The sequence below is a fragment of the Podarcis melisellensis genome, assembly GCF_964234715.1.
Source record: "Podarcis melisellensis genome assembly, chromosome: 3".
NCBI lineage: Eukaryota > Metazoa > Chordata > Lepidosauria > Squamata > Lacertidae > Podarcis > Podarcis melisellensis.
Window position 1 is genome coordinate 4571911 of NC_138530.1, and position 18600 is coordinate 4590510.

At 45.3% G+C, this 18600-nt stretch overlaps 1 protein-coding gene across 2 annotated transcripts in view; it reads right to left on the minus strand.

Annotated features, from left to right (window-relative positions):
- KIF13B (kinesin family member 13B) overlaps window positions 1-18600 on the minus strand; it is a 184586-nt gene that overhangs the window by 100653 nt on the left and 65333 nt on the right. For both annotated transcript variants that reach the window (XM_081903636.1, XM_081903635.1), the window contains exons 6-9: window positions 16251-16431; window positions 13123-13210; window positions 1949-2083; window positions 1165-1277 (exon numbers count right to left, since the gene is read on the minus strand). In XM_081903636.1, the coding sequence (XP_081759762.1) occupies window positions 1165-1277; window positions 1949-2083; window positions 13123-13210; window positions 16251-16431 (517 nt within the window). The remainder of the gene's footprint in view (window positions 1-1164; window positions 1278-1948; window positions 2084-13122; window positions 13211-16250; window positions 16432-18600) is intronic.

Consider the following 18600-nt stretch of genomic DNA (forward strand, 5'->3'; position numbering starts at 1 on the left):
CACATGTGGCATCATCTGGAGGACAACTTCCAAACCTTAGCAGCATCTGACCTAGTCAAACGAACAGCAACATATGAGCTTCACATAACTGGAATCTTGCTTTTAGCAACAAACCTCTCCCATGCAGCACTAGTAAAGGTAAAGGGACCCCTGACCATTAGGTCCAGTCGTGGCCGACTCTGGGGTTGCGGCACTCATCTCACTTTATTGGCCGAGGGAGCCAGTGTACAGCTTCTGGGTCATGTGGCCAGCATGACTAAGCCGCTTCTGGCAAACCAGAGCAGCGCATGGAAACGCCATTTACCTTCCCACCGGAGCGGTATCTATTTATCTACTTGCACTTTGACGTGCTTTCAAACTGCTAGGTTGGCAGGAGCAGGGACTGAGCAACGGGAGCTCACCCTGTCGCGGGGATTCGAACCGCCGACCATCTGATCAGCAAGTCCTAGGCTCTGTGGTTTAATCCACAACACCACCTGCGTCCATTATGATGGGATTAGGAATAACCAAAACAGACATAATACAGTGGTACCTTGGTTTACGAACTTAATCCGTTCCGGAAGTCCGTTCTTAAACCAAAGCGTTCTCAAACCAAGCCGTGCTTTCCCATAGCAGTGAGGGACTCAATTTATAAATGGAACACACTCAACAGGAAGCGGAACATGTTCTGCTTCCAAGGCAAAGTTCACAAACCAAAACACCTACTTCCGGGTTTGCTGCGTTCTTAATCCAAGTTGTTCATAAACCAAGCTGTTCTTAAACCAAGGTACCACTGTATTTGCCAAGGACAATATGGAGCAATACGGTTAAAATAAAACAAAAAACACAGGAAGAAGAAAAGAGAACTTCACTTGCGCACCCTAAATTATTAAATGTGAACCCTAAATTATTAAATTAAATTATTAAAATATTGTAGCTGTGACAAGATTGGATTGCAATTGGATTAAACAATATTTTGGAAGCGGGATGAAAGGGAACTATTAAACCTACCCTAATCCAGGTATCAAAAGTGGGCATTTCTGCTCCTGTGAGATCAAGCTCACTGATCCCGCTACGTGCTTTCGTCTCTTCCTGCTATTCTCATGGATTAACGGAATGCGCTGGGTCACGCAAACCCCTTCCCATTATTCATCCCTTCAGCGCCCAATGAACCCAAGATTTTACTTGTTGATGTTGCTTCCTTCCTTCAGCCGGTCACCCGCTGCCCCGGTCTTGGTGGCTCTTTCGCTGCCCGCCAAGTCAACCAGGCTCAGTTTGCCCACCTTCTCGCCAGACGTCTGCGGAACAAAGAGCAGGGAGTTAGCCTGGAAACGCAGCTCCTGAACTCGGGCCCAAGCGACACGGTTCAGGGCGCCTCCGCTTTAGGTAGAAGAAGACAAGGGAGGATACTTTGGGAATTGGTTGTAAGTGAAGAAAACTGCGGCGCCAAAGGGATAGTGAGTGCATTTATTTATTTGACATTATGCAAACTGCTCAATTGCAGAAGCAGCGACCATATTTTTTCGTGGATGACACGCCCCCGTGTATTACACAACCCCTACTTTGAGGGACTCAAATTTATGAAAAAGGGGGGAAAGGGGAAAGATGACCCCTGTTTTTCAACATTATTTTAGAGTAAAAAAAGTAGTCTTATACACGGAAAAGTACGGGGGGTCAGGGGCTTCCAAAGGGAAAGTTGTGATTATCGGGGGAGGGGTGCTAAGAGGCAAGGCTGGAGGGAATCAAGTTCGTATGTTTTGTTTAATTAGATAAATGAAATCATTTTAATTCAGTTTTGAATAAACATGCAATTAATTGCCACTGCTTTGATTTTTAATGTGTGTATGCATATACATACACACACACACACACACGTACTTCCATTTGCCCCAGAAACTGTAAAGACCCCTACAGTATGTGGGGCGCCACTCCTCAGAAAAGACCAGAAGTGCAGGATTTGAGAACTCACCCCGGACTTTGCGTCATACAATGTGTGCGTGAGGATAATCTTGAAGACGGCGTGGGATCGGCTGCTCTCTTCGTTCATGTTGGTGGCGGCGACCGTCCGAGATTTATTGCCTTCGGACATCAGAGACTCTATGTCCTGAACAAAAGACAGGATTGAAAAGCAATCACAGTGAGGATCTGCAGGAAGGCAGGTGCGGTGCGAACACATCAGGGAGAACTTCCAAAATTTGAGCGTGGCTTCACACTTCACACAAACCTCACTGCAAACCAGTGCTTGGGATCTCTGCATTAAACCACCGGGTTTGGGTCAGGACCAAGCGGGCAGTTTGTGGCCCAACTTAAGGCGGATAATAGCACCGGTGGCACGACTGCCGTTTTCATTACAGAAATAAAAACCATTTAGATTTATGTCCATTCCTATCCCAAAGGGTTCGTGGAGAGTTAGAAGGTATCCTGAAGACTGTCTAAGCCAGCGGTTCTCAACCTGTGGGTCCCCAGATGTTGTTGACTACAACTCCCATCATCCCAAGCTAGCAAGGCCAGAGCTCAGGGATGATGGGAGTAGGAGTCCAACAACATCTGGGGACCCACAGGTTGAGAACTGCCGGTCTAAGCCAACTCTCCCGCAGTACAGGAATATGCAGCTATCCCATAAAGGGATCGAACCCACAACTTGGAATTATCAGCGAGATGCTCTAACACAGGGGTAGGCAACCTAAGGCCCGTGGGCCAAATGCAGCCCAATCACCTTCTAAATCTGGCCTGTGGACGGTCCGGGAATCAGTGTGTTTTTACATGAGTAGAATGTGTTCTTTTATTTAAAATGCATCTCTGGGTTGTTTGTGGGGCACAGGAATTCTTTCTTTCTTTCTTTCTTTTCAAAATATAGTCCGGCCCACCACATGGTCTGAGGGACGGTGGACCGGCCCATGGCTGAAAAAGGTTGCTGACCCCTGCTCTAATACACGGGAAAATACGGTAATTTCAGCAATCTTGATTCCATTTCCCTAAAGTGAATCACAGTGAAAATATATTGCACACATGTTGGGGGGGGTGTAAGTTGAGGTGAACCCCCCTGTATTTACTGAACTCAAATACTACCCCCCAACATACTCTGAGTACCACGAGTGGGAAGGGGCTTATTGACGCAAACATTTGCTGATTAAGGCTTAGCCAAATTTGCATTTTCATCTCTCCACCCATTGTTTCTGGTGTTATACCATGCATTTTTGCCAATTCTGCATTTTATGCACTGATTTTACTGAACACTTAAATAGAGTCGTGTGAACACTTAAATAGAGTCGTGTGAAGCGGTACAGAAACAATGCCAAACTGCTAATGAATTAATTTATACGCCGCTTAATGCCGAAATAGGCTTTTGAGCCGCTCACGAGCACAAGAGCCAGTTATCCAAGCATGAAAATGTTGCGTAACGTTACAAAAATAAACCTGAAAATGGAAGCAGAAGATGAGGCAGCTCTCAGCTGATCGTGGAGAAGGCTGCCCTCAGCTCCTCTTTCCCTTGCTCTCACAGATACAGGGCTGTTCCTTTTTAAAATCCATTTATTTAATGTTCATTTTAATTATTTATTCCCCACTTTTTTTAAAAAAAAGGAAGCATTCTTGAGGCAGCTTACACAGCACGCTGGCGCTTCGTGGAAAGAGCTCTTTCCTCAATATGTGCAGGAAAAAGAAAGCTAGGCTTATCACAGAATCCTAGGATCGGGGAGCTGAAGGGACCCCAAGTTTCATCTAGTCCAGCCCCTGCAATGCCTGCATCCTGGGAGATGGCCTACCGCAGAGGAGGCGAAAGGAATGGGGCTCTGTTTGCACCAGATATTCAAAGCACACTTGTTGTTTAGTCGTTTAGTCATGTCTGACTCTTTGTGACCCCCTGGACTATTCCGTCTATTCCTTACTTCAATTACATATTGTTGTTGTTGTTTAGTCATTTCGTCGTGTCCGCCTCTTCGTGACCCCATGGACCAGAGCACGCCAGGCACTCCTGTCTTCCACTGCCTCCCACAGTTTGGTCAAACTCATGCTGGTAGCTTCGAGAACACTGCCCCACCATCTCGTCCTCTGTCGTCCCCTTCTCCTTGTGCCCTCCATCTTTCCCAACACCAGGGTCTTTTCCAGGGAGTCTTCTCTTCTCATGAGGTGGTCAAACTTCCAAAGCTATGCTAAGATTTAAATATTAACATATTTTTTCAAATATTCCTTAAACTTCTTCTAAACATCTTCCAATCTTCTTCCACCGTCTCTTCTCTCGGATCTCAGAGTCTCCTGGCCAGTTCAGCAAGTTCCATATAGTCCATCATATTCATCTGCCATTCTTCAATAGTTGGTAAATCTTGTTTCTTCTAATTCTTCACGAGCAATATTCTTGCAGCTGTTGTGGTGTACAGAAAAAAACTAACATCCTTTTTGGGGATTTCATCCCCCAAGGGCGCTTTCTTGCGTGAACTGGAGAATCAAGAGACCTTTCTAAGGGAAGGCTCTCTGCTCCTGAGCTTGTAGCTTGAAGGAAGTGTGTGCTTGAGAAGCAACCAGTACTTTGTTGTTGTTTAGTCGTTTAGTCGTGTCCGACTCTTCGTGAACCCATGGAACAGAGCACGCCAGGCACTCCTGTCTTCCACTGCCTCCAGCAGTTTGGTCAGACTCATGTTCATAGCTTCGAGAACACTGTCCAACCATCTCGTCCTCTGTTGTCCCCTTCTCCTTGTGCCCTCCATCTTTCCCAACATCAGAGTCTTTTCCAGGGAGTCTTCTCTTCTCATGCGGTGGCCAAAGTCTTGGAGCCTCAGCTTCAGGATCTGTCCTTCCAGTGAGAACTCAGGGCTGATTTCCTTCAGAATGGCTAAGTATCTTCTTGCAGTCCATGGGACTCTCAAGAGTCTCCTCCAGCACCAGAATTCCAAAGGATCCATTCTTGGGCGATCAGCCTTCTTTATGGTCCAGCTCTCACTTCCATACATCACTACTGGGAAAACCAGAGCTTTTACTATACGGACCTTTGTCGGCAAGGTGATGTCTCTACTTTTCAAAGCACACAGCTTCCCCCAAAAGAATCCTGGGAACTGTAGTTTGAGGGTGCTGGGAACTGTAGCGCTGTGAAGGGTAAATGATGTGTGCAATCTGGGACTGGAATACCCCTGGTTCAAAATCTGACTATGTTTAAAACAACAATTGGCCAGAAACATTCCTTTTAGGAATTATAACAAATGACACCCCAAAATAGGCTGGTCCAATAATTCTAAGACTGTGGGCAGTCACTGTTCACCGGATTTGGAATATGTGGCTGTTAAATGTAGACCAGCCTATCTCCCTAGGGAGTTCACAGCTGTTATGCTAACTGGTGTGTACGTGCCACCAGATGCCAATGCCAACTTGGCTTTGGGATGCCTGCAGAGCCTTATCAGTAGCCAGCAAGACAAGTATCCTGAAGCTGTGCACATCATTGCGGGAGACTTCAACCATGTTGAACTTAAAACAGTGCTCCCAACGCTCTATCAGCATGTGAAATGTCCCACAAGAGGGGACAAGACACTGGATAAAGTTTATTCGAATGTAAATCACGGCTATAGGGCTTTACAGCTGCCACATTTGGGCCAGTCCGACCATATGTCTCTGTTCCTGGTACCAGCATATACCCCACTCAGGAAACGGGCTCCCACAATATCAAGGACTGTTAAAATCTGGCCTGAAGGTGCTATTCACCAGCTGCAGGACTGTTTTGAGAGAACCAATTGGGATATTTTCGATCGTTCAGACCTGGAGGAGCACACGGCGGCAGTTCTGTGCTATATCAATCACTGCACAGACACTGTCACAGTAAATAAATCCATCCGGTTTTACCCCAATCAGAAACCCTGGATGAATAGAGAGGTCCAGTGCCTGTTGCGGGAAAGGAACAGGGCTTTCAGGTCGGGCGAGGTGCAGCTTTACAGTGTGGCAAGAGCAAACTTGAAGAGGGGTATTCGACGGGCAAAACTGGATTATAGGCAGAGGATTGAGGATAATTTAAGGAGCAACAACACAAGACAGATGTGGCAGGGGATTCAGCATATTACCAACTACAAACCTAACCTTGGTGCTGTCGACGGTGACCCTTTGCTGGCGGAGGAGCTTAACCTCTTCTTTGCTCGCTTCGAGAAGGAGCCACCTGAGACGCCGGTATTACAGCCACCAGCCCATAGGGGCCCCTCATTCACTGTAGAGGAGCACGAGGTGAGACAGGTATTGAGGATGGTGAATCCGAGGAAGGCTGCTGGACCTGATGGCATCACTGGAAAGGTGTTGAAGGGCTGTGCGGATCAGCTGGCGAGGGTCTTTACTAAGATCTTCAACAAGTCCTTACACCAGTCTATTGTCCCACCCTGCCTGAAGTCGTCAACTATTGTTCCTCTGCCTAAAAAACCCACAATCAGTAGTTTGAATGACTACAGACCAGTTGCACTGACTCCAATCATCATGAAGTGTTTTGAGAAACTGGTGCGCCATCACATTATTTCCTGTCTTCCATCAACTTTTGACAACTACCAGTTTGCATACAGGGCAAATAGATCCACAGAAGACGCTATCACCACCACTCTCCATGCTGCTCTGTCCCATCTGGAGCAGCCGGGGAGTTATGTGAGGCTGCTGTTTGTGGATTTTAGCTCTGCTTTTAACACTATCCTCCCCCATAGACTGGTGTCCAAGCTAGAGGCGATTGGACTCTCCAACTCCACCTGTCTCTGGGTTTTGGATTTTTTGTCAGAACGTTCTCAGAGGGTTAGAGTAGGGTCACATATGTCCACAGCCCTTAGCCTTAACACCGGCTCACCACAGGGTTGTGTGTTGAGTCCCCTGCTCTATACTCTCTATACGTATGACTGTACAGCCATCTATTCCAGCAACAAAATCATCAAGTTTGCTGATGACACTACGGTGGTGGGGCTCATTTCAGGAGGGGATGAGTCCGCCTATCGGGACGAGGTGGAGCGGCTCTGTGTTTGGTGTGGAGAGAACAATCTGGCTCTTAATACGGCTAAGACCAAGGAATTGGTGGTGGATTACAGGAAAAAAAAGGCGGACATTCAGCCCTTGTATATCAACGGGGAACGGGTGGAGAGGGTGGCGGAATTCAGGTTTTTGGGAGTGACTATCGATCAGGGCATGACTTGGAGCGCAAATACCACTGCTCTGGTGAAGAAGGCCCAGCAGAGAATTTATTTCCTCAGACTTTTAAAGAAGAACAATCTGAGTGAGAGACTGCTGGTGTCCTTCTACCGAGGCTCCATAGAGAGCATTCTCACATACTGTATTTGTGCTTGGTTCTCCAGTTGTACAGCTAGGGAGAGGAAGGTGCTCCAGAAGGTCATAACCACAGCCCAAAGGATTATTGGTCATCCTCTCCCATCTTTGGAAGAACTGTACGGTTCCCGTTGTCTTAGGAAAGCAAACAACATCCTGCAGGATTCATCTCACCCGGGATACAGTCTGTTTGCACTACTGCCTTCTGGCAGGAGATATAGAAACATCAAGTCAAGGACAAATAGACTGAAAAATAGTTTCTATCCAAGAGCTGTGGCCTTTTTGAATGCTGTAACTCGATAGTGTGACCTGGGAGTTTGATGGGTGTGGGTGTGGGTGCGGCTGGAATGTGGTTTGTTTGGTTGTTGTTGTTGTTTTGCTTTTGTTGTTTTTTAAGGGATGGCATCCAATTTCGTTGCACTTGTGCAATGTTGCACTTGTGTAATGACAATAAAGAATCTATCTATCTATCTATCTATCTATCTATCTATCTATCTATCTAAAAGAGAATCTTTTTATATGCAACAGCTGCCGCAAGGTTATTGATTGCAAAAAATTGGAAATCAGAAGAATTGAGAGATTGGCAAAATACTTTTTTTGAAGTGATTGAATTAGCAAAAATGACGACAACAATTAGAACGCAATCTAATCAAAATCTCAAACAGGAATGGAAATGTGTAGAAGAATACATGACCAAAAGATGCTCCAACAGGATTTTATTGATATGTATAGACTGATTTCACAAAGTTAAGTTAAGCTAAACTAAGCTAAGCAGATATATAAGATTGAATGTTTAATTATTAAGATACAAAATTACAATCTCAATAATAAAGTTGCAAAATAATAACAAGGAAGTCACAGGGCAAGAAGTAAGAAATGGATAAATGTTGGTCCATAATGAAATGTGAAAATGTGAATTTGCGAATATAATGTATATGTATCAATATGTAAAGATTTCATATATGTATTGCAACATTAATAATAAATAAATTAAGTGAAAAACAAAACAAAACAAAAAAACCAAAATCCTGCTATGGTCGTTCCTGAGCCTTCATGTTGCCCATCTGCGATAACATCAAAATATAACTCTCTTTCAGGACTGCTGTAAGAATTAGCAAAACAATGTACATTTCGTGCCATCCATGGACTCTTGCGGAGAGATGCCATTTCAAGGGAGCCCTACACAAGTCATCTTGCTCCAATTGCCCTTGACCATCTCTGGGCACATTCCGTCCCTTATTTTGACAAGTCGGCTGGGTAACAAAACATTAATTCTGAGCAAAGGAAAACATTCTGGCCGCACAGAACAATCCGGCCTCGAAATTAAACAAGCTTCGAGCTCGGAAGATAAACCCCCAACTTAACCCGTCGTGAGAGCTGCGGGGTTGATTCCATTCTGAGGAACAGTTTCTATCCAAATGCGATTTTGGTTTTAAACGCAGTGTAAGGTAGTCTCTATGGGAATATATTGTATTTAATTATGGGGTATCAGAGTTTTTAGGGGGTTAATCAGGCTGGGATAGCAGGCTGTTATTGTTTTTAACACTCAATTGGAAGCCGCCCAGAGTGGCTGGGGAAACTCGGCTAGATTGGCGAGGTATAAATAATAAATTATTATCATTATTATTATTAGGGTGGTGCTGTGGGTTAAACCACAGAGCCTAGGACTTGCCGATCAGCGGTTCAAATCCCCGTGACAGGGTGAGCTCCCGTTGCTCAGTCCCTGCTCCTGCCAACCTAGCAGTTCGAAAGCACGCCAAAGTGAAAGTAGATAAATAGGTACCACTCTAGTGGGAATGTAAACGGCATATCTGTGCGCTGCTCTGGTTCACCGGAAGCGGCTTAATCATGCTGGCCACATGACCCGGAAGCTGTATGCCGGCTCCCTCGGCCAATAAACCGAGATGAGCGCCGCAACCCCAGAGTCGGTCACGACTGGACCTAATGGTCAGGGGTCCCTTTACCTTTTAAGGTAGTCTCTATGGGAGTATACTGTATTTAATTATGGGATATCAGAGTTTTTAGGAGGTTAACTAGGCTGGGATAGCTGGCTTGTTGGTTTTACAAATGTCTGATGTAGATTTTTTCAGTTTCATTGTTCTGTATGGAACAATGACAATAAAGATTATCTTATCGTATCATTCTACTCAGGGCTTCATTTCCAACTATGCAAGGCCCCCCCTTTCCTCCAGAGTAAGCCTGGAGTCCTGGCTCTGCCATCTGGAAGTCCCCCACTTCTCAGTGGTGAAGGAAAGGCACTGTGCATCTGTCCAATGTAAGAACAGGAGAAGAGCATGCTGGCACCCTGCTCTCACAGCAGTTGACTGGATGCAAGCAGGTACTGAATGCAAGAGCCCTCTCACCCCTGGGGTTTCCAGAAACTGTTACATGGAATCACTGCTGTCTCCAGCTGTGGAAGCAGAGCGCAAAGAATGTGGCCGGCAGCCATCCATAGCCCTTTCCTCCAAGCCTGATGAGGAACGGTCGAAGGAGCTGGGTATGTTCAGCCTGGGAAAGAGGAGACTGAGAGGAACTATGATGTTATTGTTGTTGTTTAGTCATGTCCGACTCTTCGTGACCCCCTGGACCAGAGCACATCAGGCACTCCTGTCTTCCACTGCCTCCTGCAGTTCAGTCAAACTCATGCTGGTAGCTTCGAGAACACTGTCCCACCATCTCATCCTCTGTCATCCCCTTCTCCTTGTGCCCTCCATCTTTCCCAATATCAAGCTCTTTTCCAGGGAGTCTTCTCTTCTCATGAGGTGGCCAAAGTCTTGGAGCCTCAGCTTCAGGATCTGTCCTTCCAGTGAGCACTCAGGGCTGATTTCCTTCAGAATGGAGAGGTTTGATCTTCTTGCAGTCCGTGGGACTCTCAAGTGTCTCCTCCAGCACCAGAATTCAAAAGCATCAAGTCTTTGGCGATCAGCCTTCTTTATGGTCCAGCTCTCACTTCCATACATCACTACTGGGAAAACCATAGCTTTAACTATACAGACCTTTGTTGGCAAGGTGATGTCTCTGCTTTTTAAGATGCTGTCTAGGTTTGCCATCGCCTTTCTCCCAAGAAGCAGGCGTCTTTTAATTTTGTGATTGCTGTCACCATCTGCAGTGATCATGGAGCCCAAAAAAGTGAAATCTCTCACTGCCTCCATTTCTTCCCTTTCTATTTGCCAGGAAGTCATGGGCCCAGTGGCCATGGTCTTAGTTTTTTTGATGTTGAGCTTCAGACCATATTTTGCGCTCTCCTCTTTCACCCTCATTAAAAGATTCTTTAATTCCTCCTCACTTTCTGCCACCTATGATAGCCATCTTCAAATATCTCAAGAGCTGTCACATAGAAGGTGGAGTAAGCTTGTTTTCTCTTGCTCTGGAGGCTAGTACACAAACCAATGGATTCAAGTTACAAGTTCAAGCCCTACCCTCCAGAGCAAGGAAAATAAGCTTGCTCCATCTTCCATGGGGCAGCCCTTGAGATATTTGAAGACGGCTCTCATACCTCCTCTTTTCCAGGCTAAACATACCCAGCTCCTTCAACCGTTACTCATCAGGCTTGGCTTCCAGACCCTCGATCATCTTGGTTGCCCTCCTCTGAACAACTTCCAGCTTGTCAACATCCTTCTTAAATTGTGGCGCCCACAACTGGGCACGGTATTTGCCCAAGAAAGATGTTAAATTATTTTTGTATGCCACAACTGTTGCTCGTATTTTGTTAACTAAAAAGTGGAAAACCCAAGAATTACCAACAACAGAAGAATGGCAGATGAAGATGATGGATTTTTCGGAGCTAGCCAACCTAACAGGAAGAGTCCCCGACCAGAAGGAGGAGGAGTATCAGGAAGAGTGGAAAAAAATTAATGATTATCTAGTTAAATTTGTTAAGTTAAATTAACTAAAAATAGCTTGCAGATACTTAATTGGCTTAGGATTTTATTTATTTTAAGTGATGAATTAATATGTTTAATTCCATAAGGTGAAGATTTAAGGATGTTAATGTTTAAGTTAAATTTCATAAGAAATGGGATTTGGAAAACCATTAAAAGGACATGCAATGAAATTCAACCAAGGGGAAGCGAGGAAGTCACTTAACAAAGATATTAAGTGTAATTTTCAATAAGGCTATGATTTATGTTTGTTCGTCTTGTGTGTTTGTTTGTTTATAATATTGTGAAAACTAATAAATTTTTTGAAAAAACAAAACAAAAACAAAACTGGACACGGTATTGCAGGTGAATGAAGATCGGCGTCAGGAACAAGGAGGGAATTCAAATTTACATCGGGAACAAGGGTGGGAGGAGAACGGCAGTGCCTCTGAGACCTTAACGGGCCACCGTAGAGGCGATGTTTGGGGCGGGGAGCAGATCCGGCCCCCAAAGAGAATGTCACAGCCATCGCTGCCACTGCAGAAGCAAGTAATGCAGTCCTTGGAGATTGGATCTGCTGCCCCTGTGTATCCTGCCACCTCAGCACCGGGCAGATTCAACATACGGCTGCTCCCTGTGTTTGTGGCTTTGTCTCCTTTTCGTTTTCCACGTGTGGCTGCTGCAAATACAGGCAAGAGGCCCCAGTCACCTTCCTTGCATGCTAAACTTTCTTTAAGTGCTTCAGGCTATCGCTAACATTTCTGCAAACAGTGTGCTCGCTCGTTAAACCGGTTTTACAAGATTTTTTTATTTACTTTTTTTGAAGACTGGGAGAATGAAGGTGTTCGAGACCTCTGTGTACGCCTGCAAGAGCATATCATATCCTTAATCCTGGCAGGGCTTGTATACCCAGAGGTGGGCGATATGGAACACCAACCTATGATTAAGGAATAGACTTGCAAATATTCAAGTTTTCCTGAAGCGCAGACAGGCTGGTGCTGAGGGGAGGCATCCGAATCACGGAGGCAGGATAGGTATTTAATCTGTTTTAATTTGTGGCTGATTCATTAAAACCAGATGTCAAAGAGAAAAAGAACTACCAGACTTTTAGAAGACATCTGAAGGCAGCCCTGTTTAGGGAAGCTTTTAATGTTTAAAAGACTATTGCATTTTAATATTCTGTTAGAAGCTGCCCAGAGTGGCTGGGGAAACCCAGCCAGATGGGCGGGGTATAAATAAATTAAATAATAATAACAACAACAACAACAACAACTTGGAAAATTGGTAAAAATGATTCTGCAAAAAAACCAAAGCACCACCTAAATAATAATAATAATAATAATAATAATAATAATAATAATTTATTATTTATACCCTGCCCATCTGGCTGGGTTTCCCCAGCCGCTCTGGGCAGCTTCTAACAGAATATTAAAATAAGTAATAATAATAATAATAATAATAATAATAATAATAATAATAATAATAATAATAATTTATTATTTATACCCCGCCCATCTGGCTGAGTTTCCCCAGCCACTCTGAGTGGCTTCCAATCAAGTGTTAAAAACAATACAACAATAAATATTAAAAGCTTCCCTAAACAGGGCTGCCTTCAGATGTCCTTTAAAAAGAAGATAGCTGCTTATTTCCTTCACATCTGATGGGAGGGCGTTCCACAGGGTGGGCGCCACTACCAAGAAGGCCCTCTGTCTGGTTCCCTGTAACCTCACTTCTCGCAATGAGGGAACTGCCAGAAGGCCCTCGGCGCTGGACCTCAGCGTCCGGGCAGAATGATGGGGGTGGAGACGCTCCTTCAGGTATACTGGACCGAGGCCGTTTAGGGCTTTAAAGGTCAGCACCAACACTTTGAATTGTGCTTGGAAATGTACTGGGAGCCAGTGTAGGTCTTTCAAGAATGCCTTTCAAACCGTCGCATCTGAACTGCGCCATTGTTATTTTCTTATATACTGTAAGCAGCTTTGGCTGTTATTGCCACCAAACAATTAGATTTCTTTACCTTGTAACAGGCAACAGCCAGTTTAGAAAGCCCATCCACGTACGGTCCATAAACGCTGTGCTCTCTGACTTTCAACGATTGTCGACTCCTGTTTCCAAAGAAAGCACAGAGAATAAGGCATTACTCTCCTTGCAAATGTAGGGCCCACGACCCAGGCAGCCGAAGCTAAGTGGCTACCGATTTCCAACGGGAGAGTTGAGTCATGTGCTTAAACCCTTCCTCCTGAAACCAAAGGATGCTCAGCTTAGATCAGGCCCAGTGTGCTCCAAGTCACGGCACATTTTGCCAACCAATTCCCGCAATTGGTGGAGGGTAGGAAGGCAACCACAAAACTTTCTTGAAAAAAAAGATAGAAGAGATAAGAGCTGCGCATTCCTTTCCACGCTAACAGGGAAGTACAGACAAATAACTGTTAACACTTCTTTAGGTTTGAAAGGCATTCGAGTTAACGCAAGGTGACAATTGTCATGGGAGGGCTGGGAAGAGGGAAGGTTAGGAGATATTTGCCAAGGACATACGTCTGGGGCTATTTAGACTTCCCTCTCCTTTCATAACTTAGCCTTGACCCTCCAAAGATGAAGTTCTGCGATGCAGAAAGACTGGAACTCCGAATACAAGTAATTGCACGAGCATTTATTACAGTGTGTTGCTGTTGTTAGACGTGACTGCATTGTTTTCGTAATTCTAAATTATTCAAAACTGTTTGTAAGGCTGGATTTTACACTGCTGTAACCCGCCTTAGGGTGAAGGGCAGGTAATATATTTAAATACCGTATTTTTTGCTCTATAAGACTCACTTTTTCCCTCCTAAAAAGTAAGGGGGAATGTGTGTGCGTCTTGTGGAGCGAATGCAGGCTGCGCAGCTATCAGAGAAGCCAGAATAGCAAGAGGGATTGCTGCTTTCACTGCGCAGCGATTCCTCTTGCTGTTCTGGCTTATGAGATTCAGAATTATTTTTTTTCTTGTTTTCCTCCTTCAAAAACTAGGTGCGTCTTGTGGTCTGGTGCATCTTATAGAGCGAAAAATACGGTAATTATAATAGTAGTAGTAATAACAACAACAACAACAACAACAACAACAACAACTACAGGCAGCCCAAACAGGTAAAGTCAATCCCTTCTCTCCCAGCACCATGGTCTCAATCTGATTTGAGAGGAGTGGAGCTGCAATTTAAAAGAAAAATAAAGTGAAACATGGGAGATCCCAGTTATGGATCTGCCACATTAACTGCAGTTCTGACTAGACGTACTAGGAATGCATGAAACTGTCTTCTACCACCAGTCCACCTAGCTCAGTATTGTCTACACTGGCCGTCAGAGGCTTTCCAGTAAGGCTGGGAGATATATTGATATATCGTCCAAAACCAGTTTCAAGTCCGTATCACGATACTGATTTCATAGTTTTGACCTGGCAATATACGGCAAATCATGGTGTGCCTGTGTGCTAAGTAAAATCAGGACGCAGGGAAAACCGTGAAGCCAGCCAATGTCTCTACATAGAAGATATTTGAAGGCAGCCCTGTTGAGGGAGGTTTTTAACATTTGATGTTTTGTCGTGTTTTTCATATTCTGTTGGGAGCCGCCCAGAGTGGCGGGGGAAACCCAGCCAGATAGGCAGGGTATAAATAATAAATTATTATTATTATTATTATTATTATTATTATTATTATTATTATTATTATTTAGGTGGTACTTTGGTTTTTTTGCAGAATCATTTTTACCAATTTTCCAAGTTGTTGTTGTTAATTATTATTAATAGTTCCATCCTTATTTCACACATTGCGAGATACAGTCGTACCTCGGAAGTCGAACGGAATCCGTTCCGGAAGTCCGTTTGACTTCCAAAACGTTCGGAATCCAAGGCATGGCTTCCGATTGGCTGCAGGAAGCTCCTGCAGCCAATTGGAAACCGCAGAACCCGTATCAGACATTGGGGTTCCAAAGAGCGTTCACAAACCAGAACACTCGCTTCTGGGTTTGCGGTGTCCGGGAGCCAAAATATTTGAGTCGCAAGGCGAAGTTTGACTTCCGAGGTATGGCTGTATTAAGTACAATGGTACCTTGGGTTAAGTACTTAATTCATTCCGGAGGTCCGTTCTTAACCTGAAACTGTTCTTAACCTGAAGCACCACTTTAGCTAATGGGGCTTCCCGCTGCCACCATGCCGCCACTGCACAATTTCTGTTCTCATCCTGAAGCAAAGTTCTTAACCTGAAGCACTATTTCTGGGTTAGCGGAGTGTGTAACCTGAAGTGTTTGTAACCCGAGGTACCACTGTATATTGCGATGTTTGGCTGCTGATATATCACAATGCTGAAAACCTAATACAGTGTTACCTCTGGTTGCGAACAGGAGCAATATTTGCTACCCGAGCAGAACGCAAGCCGCGTCTGCAGGAGGCGATTCGCCACTTCTGCGCATGCGCGTGACGTCATTTTGAGCGTCTGCGCATGTGCGAGCGGTGAAACCCAGGTGTAACCAGTTCCGTTTTTTAACCTGAGGTATGACTGAATTAGGGACATGGGTGGCGCTGTGGGTTAAACCACAGAGCCTAGGACTTGCCGATCAGAAGGTCGGCAGTTTGAATCCCCGCGACGGGGTGAGCTCCCGTTGCTCGGTCCCTGCTCCTGCCAACCTAGCAGTTTGAAAGCACGTCAAAGTGCAAGTAGATAAATAGGTATCACTCCAGCATGTGTTGCTCTGGTTCGCCAGAAGCAGCTTTGTCATGCTGGCCACATGACCCGGAAGCTGTCTGCAGACAAACGCTGGCTCCCTCGGCCAATAAAGTGAGATGAGCGCCGCAACCCCAGAGTCGGTCACGACTGGACCTAATGGTCAGGAGTCCCTTTACCTTTACCTATGACTGTATTGCTTAGCCCTACTCTGCAGGAGTTCTGCCATGGCTCTGCAGCCCCACCCAAAAACGCTGAGGATATTTCTCAAGCAAAGCACACACCCTACTATGAAGGGCTGGCCCTCCCCACTAAACGAAAACTGTCCATTTTGTTCAGAGAAATACACGTTCATTCGGCTGGCCCCTCCGTAGGCATGCCTTGAGAAAAGGCTGGCTTTCAGCGCCTGGCTCAATAGGTTGCTGGCCACCTCGATTGCTGCCGCGTTCCACCTTACCCCTTTGGGTCCAGCAGGTCCCGGACTTTCTCGTTGTAAATCTCCATGTAAGAAACCTCCACTTTGAAGCTCTGCTCTTCGCTCTCCTCTTTCTGGGCCCTTTCGAAGAGGGTGCTGCACAGGCGAGGGATTAGTCCAGGCTGGTCAGCTGTGCCCATCATAGTATAAGACTTTCCGGACCCTGCGGAAAAAGGGGAGGAAGACGCGCTTTAGGAGGAAGGGAGGAGAAGGCCGGCGGATAGGAAGAAAGGGAGAATTTCAGGGTGTCTTCGTAAACGAGCCACCAAGGAGATTGGAAAAAAAAGAGTGTTCTAGATTTGCAGGTGGGAAGGTGAAACAAAACTACAGTCATACCTTATGTTACATCTGCTTCATGTTGCGTTCTTTCAGGTTATGTCCCACAGTGACCCGGAAGTACTGGAAAGGGTTACTTCCGGGTTCCAACGCTCGCGCATGCGCAGAAGCGCAAAATGAGATCATGCGCATGCGAAGAAGTGGCGAATCGCAACCCACGCGTGCGCAGACGTGCCGCTGCGGGTTGCATTCTTTTCATGTTGTGAACAGGCCTCTGGAACGGATCCCGTTCACAACCAGAGGTACCACTGTACACCAAATTCCTGGAAGAAATTCCACAGGAAAACGTAGCCTTCCACAAACGTCAATGTACAGTTGTACGTCTGCTTATGTATCCCTCTAGATACGTAAACTTCGGGATGCAAACACGGCAATCCCGGAAGTATGTTTCCAGGTATCGCCACATGCGCATGTGCAGAAGCGCTCAACACGGCGTGCGCATGTACAGAGGCGCTAAACCACACCACGCGCATGCGCAGAAGCGGTCCTCTGGTTGCAAATTCCTTGGAATGAGGCCAGACCTGCGGAACGGATCCCATTCGCAACCGGGGGTACCACTGTACTGATCTCTGGCATTTCCTGCTGTAGTTGCAGCTAGACTGGTGACTGGGAATGGCCACCGAGACCACATAACACTGGTCCTGAAAGACTTACATTGGCTCCCAGTACGTTTCCGAGCACAATTCAAAGAGTTGGTGCTGAATTTTAAAGCCCTAAATGGCCTCAGCTCATTATACCTGAAGGAGCGTCTCCACCCTCATCATTCTGCCCGGACACTGAGGTCCAGCACCGAGGGCCTTCTGGCGGTTCTCTCCCTGCGAGAAGTGAGGTTACAGGGAACCAGGCAGAGGGCCTTCTTGGTAGTGGCGCCCTCCCTGTGGAACGCCCTCCCATCAGATGTCAAGGAAATAAACAACTATCTGACTTTTAGAAGGCATCTGAAGGCAGCCCTGTGTAGGGAAGTTTTTAATGTTTGATATTTTATCATGCTTTTAATATTCTGTGGGGAGCCGCCCAGAGTGGCTGGGGAATACGAACACAAGAGCTCTCTCTCCTGTGATTTTCGGCAACTGGTATCCAGCAGCATTGCTACCTCCAACTCTGGGGGTTAATAGCCTTTGATAGCCCTTTCCTCCTCTGTGGATCTGTTGAATCCTCTTTTAAAGCCATCCCAGTTGGTTGGCTTTCACTGTGTCCTGTGGCAGGGAGTTCCACAGTCCAACTATTTGCTGTGTGAATATGTCATTTTATTTATTATGTGGTGGGATTGTAAAAAGGTAAAAGCCTATTGGGAAATGATATATAATGAACTGAAGAAAATGTTGAACATAACTTTTCTTTTTTTAAAAAAAGCATTTTTACTAGGTATTTTAGGCCAAGATATATCGAAAGAAATGAGGACTTTATTTATGTATGCCACTAAGGCAGCAAGAATGTTGATTGCACAAAATTGGAAGACTGGAGAAATACCAACTAAAGAACAGTGGCAAGAGAAGTTGATGAACTATGCAGAACTGGCAAAAATGACAGATAGATTAGGAGAAAAAGACAACAGCGATTGTGAAAAAGAAATGGGAACCATTTATATTATACTTACAGAAACGAAGAAAGTCGATAGACTTGATGGCAGGATTTAAATAAACATTCACACTATTAGTACAATGGTACCTCGGGTTAAGTACTTAATTCGTTCCGGAGGTCTGTTCTTAACCTGACACTGTTCTTAACCTGAAGCACCACTTTAGCTAATGGGGCCTCCCACTGCTGCCGCACTGCCAGAGCACGATTTCTGTTCTCATCCTGAAGCAAAGTTCTTAACCTGAAGCACTATTTCTGGGTTAGCGGAGTCTGTAACATGAAGCGTATGTAACCTGAGGTAACACTGTATAGTAAATGTTAAGAGGTATGTAATGAATGAAAAAGAAAAATGAATAAAAAAATTATATATTAAACCCCCCCCCAGAAGCAGAGCAAAACCCCAAATGGACCACAGTTT